Source organism: Numenius arquata, chromosome 2, assembly GCF_964106895.1.
Source record: "Numenius arquata chromosome 2, bNumArq3.hap1.1, whole genome shotgun sequence".
In the NCBI taxonomy this organism is placed as follows: Eukaryota; Metazoa; Chordata; class Aves; order Charadriiformes; family Scolopacidae; genus Numenius; species Numenius arquata.
Genome location: NC_133577.1, coordinates 128,781,082 through 128,793,465, shown reverse-complemented (window position 1 = coordinate 128,793,465; position 12,384 = coordinate 128,781,082). Strand labels below are relative to the sequence as shown.

General features: G+C 47.9%; 1 protein-coding gene across 1 annotated transcript in view; it reads right to left on the bottom strand.

Annotated features, from left to right (window-relative positions):
- MKLN1 (muskelin 1) overlaps nucleotides 1–7,175 on the bottom strand; it is a 103,609-nt gene extending 96,434 nt beyond the window's left edge. The window contains exon 1 of the mRNA XM_074164682.1: nucleotides 7,059–7,175. Within this exon, the coding sequence (XP_074020783.1) occupies nucleotides 7,059–7,150 (92 nt within the window). The 5' untranslated portion in view covers nucleotides 7,151–7,175. The remainder of the gene's footprint in view (nucleotides 1–7,058) is intronic.
- Between the last annotated feature and the right edge of the window lie 5,209 nt (nucleotides 7,176–12,384).

The following is a 12,384-nucleotide window of genomic DNA, read 5'->3' as shown; positions in this document are numbered from 1 at the left end:
CTAGTGTATTATTGAATTCAGAGCCAGCCAAACTTACAGTCCACTGTTCCCACAAAATTCAACAGGCTTTAGTCAAAAAAGCAAAACTACATTTGGTATTAGAGGTTTTTATTAACATGCAATTGAAGTAATCAAGCACTGGTTTGTTTTGGAAGGTTGGAACATGTTGACCTCTAGATAACTGACTGGATCAATGCTGCACACACCACTTAACCTCAACATAAAAATCTTGATCACATCATAAAATCAATGGCAGTGATAAACCTAACTGTGCATCTTAAGAGTCATCTGCTAAAAAGAAGATGAATGTGCAGAATAAGAAACTATATTCTTGCATGTAAAAAAACCCCACACAGACTGTACATGCTGTCTCAGCAATAACAACAGTTATCCCAAGGAAAACGTGGTCTATTAGAAATAGCGTTTAAGTCTTTAAGCAAGTAATTAGTAATCAGGAGCTAGAAAAACCTTTATTAAGATTGCAGGATATAAAGCCACATACAGAACAAATGATCCATAATCTGATGATGTTAACACCTTCTATGAAAAATTTCACATTCTTAATGTTCCCCAAAAATGTCATCCCAGAAAAGGTTGAACATCAGAGTAATACAGGTTCTGCCAGGTTAGTCACACCAGGGAACCAGAGCAATTAGCATTTCACCTTCATCCTTCTGCCAGTGAATAAAACTCTGCCTAATCTCCTAAATAACAGCTATATTTTAACTGGAGCTTAAAGAAATTTATTCTCATACTACATCACTTGTGCTTTTATTCGGGAAGCAAAAGCTTCTGATGACAACATAAGGCATGAGCAACTTCATAATTTTGTGATTTTTTTTTTTTCACTCCCTCCACCTCTCTGACGTTTTTCTCTCTCAGCACTTCACCTTATTAGACACTAGAGAAGCATCACATACTCATGTATTCAATCTGTAAATAACTTTATTTTCCATGGGAATACTTTGGTTTTGAAGTACTCAATTTCAGCTTTCAGAGAAAAATCCTAGGCTACGGAAGTGATGTAAGCAAGGGGAAAAATGCCTGTCAGGACATGAGATTGTCTTGAAACATCCAGAAAATCCACACAAACAAGTGGGAAAAAAAAAAAATTCTTTCCACTGGACAGTGAAAAGGACAAGAAGCAGAACCGAGAGCACTTCTATACACAAGGTTCACTGGAGGGGAACAGAGTCTGCCAGCTCGCTTCATTAGTCAGTGTTGACATTCTGAGCTCATTTTAGTTAATGTTAAAAGTATCGATCAATATTGCAAAGACATCAGGAGCACGTAATTACAGATAGCCAGCAAGTGTGCCTGTTCATCTTCCCGTTTCTAAAGACAAGAACAAGGAAAAGTGAATTGGCTACATTAAAAAAAAAAAAAAATCAAATGGAGCTATAAACACTGACAATTTAAGTTGAAAGAAACTGGATTTGTGCTTACATGTGCAAAAAAAAAAAAAACCACACACCCAAAGCTGCAGTTCTACAAGTAAAATAGAAGTCATCACTGCTACGTAAATGTAATTATTTAAGAACTATGAGACACAAGCGGTATCATTAAGACTTCTCGGGTATGGATGATGAGCACCGTTTACCCTGCCAGAAAAACTCTAAAGCACACTTTGCTAGTCCAGTTTTGGACCGGTTTAAATAGCTTTAAACTGCTGAGATCTCAGCAAAAGGTATCTTCACCTCATCAAGGAAACAGAGCTCAGTATCAGAAAACAGAACAGAAGAAACAAACCCTTTTATTAGTCATGACTGATCTCAACTTGAACATGAGATTCTTCAAGACCTGGATGCATCTATAACATGATTTATGAACCTATAAGGTACAGAGCTGAAGCATCGGTTTCATGTGGTAGGAGGAGAAACTGAGAATCACATTTCACTAGCCACAAATACATGTTTTTTCCTGTTACAGAAATCTCAGAGAACTCAGTAGCTGGCATTCAGGGTGTTTTCTGGCTGGTTTGGCTTTGTTTTGATTGATTGATTGGGTTTTTTTAAATCATTATGGACTTTACCCCCAAAAGTTTGTTACACGTGTTCTCAGTACCTTCTTGCTAATACTTTGCAACACTCTAGATTGGAGAGCACATCTGTTTCAGAGTAAACACAATGCAGCTGTTTGGTTAGACTGGGCAGGAACTCACTCACTGTCACATCCTCCTAACTAAGAAGCAAAAAAAAAAAAATCTGCATTCTCACTTTGAAAGGCTACAAGTCACTCATACTTTACTATCAAAGTTATCTTTCACCTAGTTTACTTCCCCTGGTTTGATGGAAAAACAGAAAACCAACAGAAACGCACACAATTATTTTAAGTGTGTTGTAACAAATCAGCTGGATCTTTCTGGGTTCCAGTATGTCCAAACCACGACACGAGGAAAGAGCCCTCCAGCCTTCAGCATTTGATGCACAAGATGTCAAACTAGAAAAGACTAGAATTACCAGAATAACTGAAGTCCACAGTGAAATAGATAAAAATGGATTGCAATGAAAAAGTGACTAGCAATTAGGAGGAGGTTGCTAATGGCATTTCGTTAGCAGCTAAGAAACCAATCTTACTTTATATTCTTAATAATGACCTTCGCATAAGAAATAATTGTACGAAATAAAAATCCTAAAGTCAAACCTGAGAAATATACTGATCTACCTCTACAGATACCATACAGGAAAACCTGAACAACAAGATCTGAGCAACAGAAATGGGACGAAACTTCCTGAAAAAGGTACAGGACTAGCCTAACACAGTAAAAAGCTCTTGTTAGTCTCTAAAGTGATATTTCAGCCATATAAAGGCAACAGAAGGACTCAAGTCCAACTACAAGATATCATCAGTCGCAAGTCTGATGCAACCACTAGAAACCATGGTCCTAGGATACAGTAATTTAGCATTTGGCAGTAGAAAAGAACGTATGACTGCTGTCACACAGAGCACAATACTTCACCGCCTATTCACCTTAGCAGGCAGTTCAAACGGGAGCAGGTACAAAAATGGGCTATAAAAAAAAAAAAAATCAGGATATGAAGTGCTTCTCTCAGAATACAGAGCAATAGCTTTGGGTTCTCAAAAAAAAAAAAAAAACCACCACCCCTGTGAGTTTGAACAAGGGTATACATTACCTTCTATAAATTGTTTATTCCCTCCTTGACCAAAACCAGAAGCGAGTGAGCTCATCACTTTCTGCAGAAGGCTAGAGGAGAGAGGAGAATAAAGTCCAGGTCTCTCCCCTCAGCGTATGTCAGAAGACACCAGTACTGGTTTGTGTAGCTCATGTGAGATGTGACCAGTCACTGGTGGTGGTGTGGAAATCCGTAGGCCGGTCCCCTGTGAGATGTCAGGGATCAGCCTCCCTCAAGGCTCCACTCCTTCAGGAAGGAACCACAGAGAAGCATGGAAGGGATCTGATGGAGGAGTCTCAGGCGACGTGCTGGGTTGAACATCTTTCAAGTTAGACACGCTTAAGCCTCTCAACGCACTGTTGCCTCTGCACAGGCAGAGTGTCTCTGGAAACACCAGATGTTTAAAGAGCAAATTTCCTCTTGGATCAATTTTCTTCCCAAAGGCATAACCTTCCCTAAAACACAGACTGAACTAGACACTATTACTAGACTAACTCATTTCTACCCACAGAGTTTTTTAAATAAATATCCAAGTCAGTCTTCCTGCTGGTAGCTACAAGCCAACAGAGGACAACTCCAGAAGTTTGAAAAACAGTAGAAATATTCTTTGGCAAACTCAAGAAGGACAATCTTCATTTAATGTTTGGAAAGGTCTTTGCAAACATGTAGGTAGCTGCAGCACTGGTAAAACAGCCAGAAACTGGATCCAGCACTAACTAATCCCCTAGGATTAGTTAGGGGAACTAACAACAGGAAAGACGCCGGCATTCACCAGAAGAAACTTCTCTGTCATTGAAAGAAAAACGGTATTTTTTCTTTATATATTCTTCTTCTTCTGAGACTAGTAGGTATTTTTCAGACTACTGATCCTAAACAAGAACATGATCAGAAAGATCTTTGAGAAACACCTGTCTTGGGGTTTTTCTTTTAATTAATTATCAGGTGATTTCAGTGTTCTGAGAAGTTTCAGTACCAGTTCAGCATCAAATAAACAGATGCAATATAAGTTACTAGACATCTCTTATTTCTTCCCTGGACAGCGGTAGTTAAAAGTTTTACATTTAAGACCATACAACTACTTAAGAAGTATGTTTAAATCATACTTAGCTGACACAAAACATGGGCAATCTACTCTGTTCCTCCTCCACAAGCACTTTGCTTGCAATACCACAGCTCCCAATGACAAGCAGCATTATTAAACGAGTATTCCTACATACATTATGGCAGTCATTCTTCCACTTCAAGGTTAAGTGGTTTCTTCCTAGTTACACTAACCAACTTATTTACCCTACAGTATAACCAGGATTCCCCATATCCTTCCAGACAAGCATCATTCTGTTACACATTAAATACTAAGACAACTTCTAGCTCTGTCTGCACGTTCATCCCACAGTATATTATGTTCCTGTCCCAGCAATTCTGAAGTTTTCCATCTTCACTCCATCCCCAAAAACCCACCCTCCAATATGTTTCTTTATAAATCTTCTCCTTTGGAGAACCTAATCTTAAATTGCAGGTCAAAGCCTCCCCTTTCCATTTCAGTTCACATTTAAGCTCTCTCCCAGAACACGAGAATGTTAACGTGCTGTTCACAGACAAGAAGTAAAAACCGAAACTTTCATAGAAGAGAGCACAGAAGCATTAGGAGCAGTATCCCTCGGGCCAAGGTCAGCATGTCAGAGAATCACCCCATCACTGGGATTATTGAACACTGCTTAAGAGCCATTAAAATTTTCACTGATGGTAAGCACATTTAAATAACATCTTAAAAAAACAGCCAAATGCAAAGTTATGCATTTGTAAAACACCAGCCCTACTATCGGAATGGGAATTGTATCATGGAAGGCAATGACATTAAGAATTTTGGGCAGCACTGCAGATACCACGTGAGCATTAATTCCTGACACAAGTCTGTAGCAAAAAGGACTAACAGGAGCCTTGGAAAAGTATATCAAGGAGAAAGACATCATTCCCTTTTTATATTGCATCAGTGAGATCAATAACGGGCTGTCACCCTTCTATTCAGGGACCATCACCTTAATACGATGTTGAAAGCCAGAAATGCTGGTAGAAATAACCACAAATATGATCACAGACCTGAAACAAACACCTTAAAGTCAAGTCTTTTTAACAAAAAAGAGATTTCTAGTTGATAATCTTTGGAGATAATTAAGTAAAGTTCTTTTTAATATCTAACAAAGCAAATATACAGAAAAATACAACAACTAGGAGTTTAGTCAGAAAAAACTTTTTTTTTTTTAAAGTTTCACTTCATTTTGTAAAGTGGAGACAATTCATGCCATTAATAATTAACAAATAAGGCAATCCTGTCACTTGTTGATATTTCAATCAAAGGTTAATAAATTCAGCACAATCAATGATTAGATGGGACTCTGCAGCCTGCAATGACTAAGGTGTCCAAGTGCTGTACTCCTAACTGTCCTCCTGACCTCCAACACTTATTTAAAAGATGTATTGAAAATAGCACACCTAGACCATGTTATAGTCACTCCAAATTTTACTTTCAGTAACTAGAGGAATTTAACAGGCTGCCATACAGCCAAGTCTCCCATTCAGGATGAGTTCTCACCAGTACAGTCAACACTAACTGTAAAACACTGCTCAAGCCTCCTTTTGCCAAATCCCAAATTCATAAAAGCAGAAGGCGGGGGCAGCAGATAACCCCCCTGCCCCCAAAACCACCCACAACAGTTGAGGGTAGTCCAGTGTTTCAGAGGTCAGGGGCAGGAGAGGAAGCCCAGCTGCCAAAAAACACACTGCCTACAGGCACCTGACATACCCGGACCTGCAGGGCAGGAGGGGGAAGGTTTACTTACCCTTCTCCCCACTTAACCTGGTGACCAGCCTCTCCCACACACAGTGCCCATTTTTTCCCCAAATCTGGGGCCAGTTTCTCCTCCCCACCTGTATTCCCCCCTTGCCCATACCCGTGATCACCCCCTCAAACACACTGCCCTCCCAACCCAGGGCTGGTACTCAACCTGTCCTCCACATGTCCTTCACCTGGTGGCCAGGCCCTTCCCACCTCCCCAAACCTGTAGCCCAGACCCTCCACCCCACACACAGCGCCCCCCCCAAAACCCTGCTGACCAGGCCTTCCCCACACACAGCTCCCCCAACCCCTACTGACCACCCCCTCCCACATACACAGCCCCCCTAAACCCTGCTAACCAGGCCTCCCCACACACAGTCCCCCCAAATCCTGCTGACCACTCCCTCACACATAGCCCCCCCCTCAAAACCCCATCACCCCTTCCTTCACACACAGGCCTTCCCAAACCCTGATCATCCTCTCCCTCATACACAGCCCCCCCCCAAAAACCCCGATCACCCCCTCCCTCACACATAGTCTGTCGTCCCCCCCCGCCAACCCTGGCCAACCCTTCCTCACACATAGGCTTCCTCAAACCCTGGCTAACTCTCCCTCATGGTCAGCCCCCCAAAACCCTACTGACCACCCCCTCCCTCACACACGGAACCCCCCCAAACTCTGCTGACTACCCCCTCCATCAAACACAGTCCCACCACCATCACCCTAAACCCTGCCGACCACCCCTTCCCTCAGAGAGCCCCCCCCAAACCCTGCTGACCACCCCCTCCCTCAGACATAGGCCTCTCCAAACACTGCTGACCAGACCTTCCCCACACACAGCCGCCCCCCCCACGCCTAGGGGCCGGGCCTCCCCTCTCCAGCCCCTCACCACCCAGGGGTTCAGGCCACCCCGGGCCGCCCCAACATCCCCCTGGCCGACGGTAGCCGGGCCCGCGCTCCCCTCAAGAGCGGCCGCCACCACAGCACCGCCCGCCGCGGCCTCCCCACGCAGGCCCCAGCCAGGGCCCAGCGCGGGCCCAGCATCCCGGGGCGACCCAGGGTGGAGGCCGGGAACCGAAACCGGGACTCACTCGGGCAGGTAGGTGGAAGAGAAGCTGCTCCAGCGGTGCAGGGTGTAGCCCAGCACCCGGCTCTCGGGGCCCGCCGGCCCCGCCGCCGCCATCTTGTTGTCAGCAGCCGCGGCCCCGGCAGCGACCGCGGGGGGCGGGGCCGCGCTCTTAAAGGGGCCGCGCGGGCGGGAGGTGGCGGTAGCCTGAGGTGGGCCGTCCTGTGGGGTGCCAGGGGTCTGTGGGCGCCACGGGAGGGATGTGCTATGGGACTCCAGTAGATACATGTGGAGTGTGGGGCCTGTGGGTGATACGCTGTGGGGCTTGGGGGTAGACGTGATATAGGGCTGCATTGGGCTGTGGGGCTCAGGGAGGTACCCTTGGAGCTGCTGTGGGGCTCAGGGGGGTGCCCCATGGGGCTGGGGGTGGTGTAGGGCTCAGGGAGGTACCTTTGGAGCTGCTGTGGGGCTCAGGGGGGTGCCCCATGGGGCTGGGGGTGGTATAAGGCTCAGGGAGGTACCCTTGGAGCTGCTGTGGGGCTCAGGGGGATTTCACTGAATTTCACTGAATTTTTTTTTAGAGTTGGAAGGGACCATATAGATCATCTAGTCCAACTCCCCTGCGGAAGCAGGATTGCTTAGAGAATGCTACTCAGGACTGCATCCAGGCGGGTCTTGAAAATCTCCAAAGAAGGGGACTCCACAACCTCCCTGGGCAGCCTGTTCCAGGGCTCTGTCACCCTCACCGTGAAGAAGGATGTCCCATGGAGCTGCTGTGGGGCTCGGGGAGATGTCCCATGGGGCTGAGGTGGCTGTGGGGCTTAGAGATATGCTCTGTGGAGCTGTTGTGGGGCTCAGGGGAATGTCCAATGGGGCTGAGGTGGTGTAGGGCTTGAAGAGATGGCCTGCGGAGCTGCTGTGGGAGGAGGCTTGGGGATATGCCCCATGGAGCTCCTGAGGGGCTCAGGGAGATGTCCCATAAAGCTCAGGTGGCTGTGGGGCTTGGGGGATGCCATGTGGGGCTTGGAGATATGCCCTATGGAGCTGTTGTGGGGCTCAGGAGAATGTCCGATGGGGCTGAGGTGCTGTGGGGCTTGGAGAGATGCTCTATGGAGCTGTTGAGGGCTTGAGGGGATGCCCCATGAAGCTGAGGTGGTGTCTGTGGGGCTTGTAAAGATGTCCCATGGAGCTGCTATTGAGCTCAGAGGAGTGTCCCATGGGGCTGAGGTGGATGTGGGCTCAGAGGGATGCCCCGTGGAGCTGCTGTGGGGCTTAGAGGGATCCCCCATGGAACTGAGGTGGCTGTGGGGCTTGGGGGGGATGCCCTGTGGAGCTACTGTGGGACTTGGAGAGATGCTCTATGGAGCTGTTGAGGGCTCAAGGGGATGCCCCATGGAGCTGAGGTGTCTGTGGGGCTTGGAGACATGCCCCATGGAGCTGCTTGTGGGGTTCAGAGGCATGACCCGTGGGGCTGAGGTGGGCTTTGGGGCTCAAGGGAAAGCACTGTGGGTCTGGAGTGGGGTGTTGATTGCCAAAGGGGACGTCTCCTTTCCTGGCCCCATGGCAGCCACAGGTGGGTACTTGGGAAAGGGATCTAGGAAAACCCAGTGGGATTTGATCCCACGCCGGCTCCTGTGCCGATCCCTGTCATGGGTAGCACAGTTATCCTCCCTCACTCCATTTCATCAGCAAATATTTGACTGTGTGTTCTTATACTTCCCAAGAAGCTTGTTGTGACACTTCTGCCAATTTTTAAATGCTGGGTGGTTTTTTGTTTGGTTTGATTTGTTGGGGTTTTTTTTCTCTAAGAAGGAGTTAAAGCTATTAAAGTCACCGTAAATAACAGTAAATAGATAAATAAAAGTAAATAACAACTAAAATGAAAATGCGGATGATCGAGTGGTACCCAGATTCAGTGTTTGACCAGCAGTCGTGGTTGAAAGCAATTACAAATTGAGTGCTGGGTGCCAGAATTAATGATTTTTTTTCTTTTTTCCTTGGGTCATTTTTTCCAGTCCACATAACAGCTTGTCTATGTGCTTCATGGAGAAGCAACCTGAAGGTCCGGGCTGTGGGAAGGAACCCAAGTGGTCTCTCATGTCTTGCACGCTGTCATATTTAATAGCTTTTTTTCTCCTTTTGCTGTGGATTCTAGGCAGTAACTTGTATTTAATCATTTCCTTCTTTGCAGTTGATGCTGCTGAATAATTCACCGGCAGCACTGGTACTTCTCTGCGGTGCCGTGCTCAGTTTGGAGAGAAGCTCCCATCAGGATCTCCAGACCTGCACCAGGTTGTTCTTCCATGCTTTGGCCCGCTGCGTGCCAGGAGGCTGGCTCTGGAACCCTGAACCACCCACAAGACCAGGACGTAAGTTGGGTATTCTTTGACAGGTTTCTCTGAGGTTGTGGTAGGGTTTTTCCTGCAGAAGGGAGATATTTTCCCCCAGAGTCCCCACCAAAGCGAGGGGGAGACTTAGGACATCCCTGGGGCAGCTCTGGGCTGCTTGAGAAAGCGGAGGAGATATTTCAAGACCAGTGGGGGGAAAAAAAGCCAAACAAATAAACAGCTGTCTGTTGGAAATGACAGATTGGAGAGATATTATCAGGCAGGACAGCAAGATGCCTGGCTAGATTAAATTAGCACAAGGATTTTTTTTGATTTTTTTTTTTCTCCCTTTATTTTAGGAAAGCGAGTGAGAATGCGGCAGCAAAATCTGCCTGCGGATGAAAAACTCGTTCAGCAGCCTTGAAGACTGCACGCCAACCGGGTATTTCAAAAGCGAGGAGGGGGGGGCAGCAAGCATTTCATCTCAAGACACCTTCCCAGGAGGGGGACTCGTAGTGTTTTCGCTGGTATCAAAGCCACGCGGCTCCGCAATGGTGCAACAAAACCCATGCATGAGGCGCAAACATCCACACCTCCCTCTGCTAACGAAGCTTGTGAAGTTTGTGGCCTTCCCGTGGCATTTCATGCTTCACTTATCCAAACTTCTGCCTGCGGGCATCCCCCCCAATTCCCAAAATTACCCCAGGTTTATTAAAAGATATAGTTTATTAAGGATCTGGTTAATAATGCACCCCCAGCCCCAGAGGAAGAGATGCTGCTTTGGCATTTGGAGCCTCACTAACAACGAGCCCGAGAGGAGGGTTGCTGTGTAAAACCTGTGGTCTTCGAATATGAAATTTAGGGGATCACGAGCAAGCAGTGAGTGACAGCCCTGCAGCAGCCAGGAGGAGGAGGAGGAGGAGGAGGAAGAGCCAGCAGCCCCCTGCTAACCACTGCACAGTGCAAACCACCCCAGGAGTTCCTCTGCCTGGCATCCTGTTACCGCTTGAATCGAAACCTGGATGCGGAGCCAGCTTATTTTTAGCGCGTTTTGGACTTAAAGTGAAGCCAATGCCGGTGAAATACGCGGTACTGACAGCCCTGGAAAATCTTTATTCATCTGCAGCGCAAGCGGCGGGGAAGGCTGTGAGGAAGCAAAGCAATTCCCGAGCGGCAAAACCAGTCCCCCGGTTTCTGCGGCGCAGCTTGCCCAGTGCTGCGCAGATACTGGCGGTCGCTGGGAGAGGGTTTTTCCACGCTCTGAGCGCAGCGGGGAGGAGCGCAGTGTGCCGGGGAGAGGCATGCTGCAGATCTGGACAGCCTGTGAGCCTCCAGCTGAGCTCTCTGCATCCCGAGCAGGGCGGCTGCCGGACCACAACGGCAGCGGTGCCGTAAAAATGGGAGAGACTCGGAAAACATGAGTATCTGAACCCCCGCTCTGCTAGTCCGGGGCCATGCTGCGTTTGCTGGGCTAGTGCAGTGCCAGATCCGTGCAAACTGGGAGGCCTGGTGGCACCGATGCTGCCTGTGCTGCCCCCAGCAGTGACTCAGACCCCCTGCTTTACGGGGGAAAAAAAAACCCAAAGAGGGCACTTATGAAGCAAATACCGTGCAGAAAAGTCCTATTTCTGACCCCTTCGCTTGGGACCTGGCTGAAACCTTCCAGCAGGACTCGGTGCCTGCCGGACCTGAGCTGGCCGGGGGGATCTGTGCTGCCTGTGGCTGGCTGCTTTGTGAGGATGAGGCCACAGAGGGGAAGCGAGAGCTTTCCCAGCAGCAAAAAAGAGTCCCTTTGGTGTTTGGGGCACAGCCTGTCAGAGAGCCAGGAGGTCCCTGGATCTGTGCCTTGGACAGTAGCTGGAGTTGCTGGGAGAGGCCAGAGTGACCACAAGAGATGTCGTGTGTCCCCCCGCCCCGCATCCCTTTGCCAGGAGGATGTGTTCGCATGCTTGTCGTCAGTAAGCTTGAAATCCAACCATGGGCAGCTCGGGGATTTGTCAATTGTGTTTGTGTCTGCCTCGAGACAAATATCTCACTCCCCCCCCGCCCCCCCCCAGTCACAAACTTGCTCCTCTGCTGCGCGTGTGTTTCGAGTTTCCCCATGCAAAACCTGCGTGGGTGTTTGGATATGTAATGAGCGCATAGTTCAGGATGAAAACAAGTTGCGTGGAAGAGCCAAGTAACGCCAAAAAAATGAAAGCAATACAAACAACAACATGGCACGCGGCCATACCAGCTCGCTCGTGGGCCAGCCGGATCTCACGTCCTCCCCGGAGCTGCAGAGCCGATCAGCTGTTGGAAAAAGAGACCTTTAAAGACGAGCGAGAGGAAATAGCATTGGCAGCGCAGGCCGCAGCGTGTTTCCTTCCAAAGCAGGACAGAGCCAAGGACATTAGGCAGAGCTGTAACATTTGGGGTCTCGTTGCTCAGCCGTGAAGTAAGGCAAAAACCTCAAGTGGGCTGCAGTTGTGTAAACTCCTATTGTTTTCCGAGCGGAAGCGGCGCGCTGGCCTGACAGGGTATTGTCGTACCAGATTTTGGCGATGCTCACCTCACCAAGCTCCTTCTGCAAAGCCAGGGCTTCGTTTCAGCTCTAGTACATCGTGCGAGGGGAATAAACCTGCCTGCCTGTGCTGGATCCAGCCTGGAGAGCATCTTCCCAAGCCAAACACCTCCTGCCTCCCATAGAGTCCTCAAAGAAAATTACCTCTAACCTGTGGGCAAGGCTGGAGCGGGACTGGAGGCAATTCTAAAAAAACCTCCCCAAACTGGCCTCACTTGTGACCATCTCTCATTTTGATGACATGATGGGGGGCAAAAAAGTGGCAAAGCTGATTGAGACACGTTTTCTGTGGGGCCTCAATGCATTTCCACACTGAAAAGGGGTGAGAGCAAGCCTCAAAAACAGGTTATTTTATTTTTTTTTCCCCCTTATTTAGGGAGAGGGATCATCTGTGCCTCCTTACAACATAATAAAACAATACCTCCTTCAACAGAATAAAATACCTCTTCTGATCTAGGCCC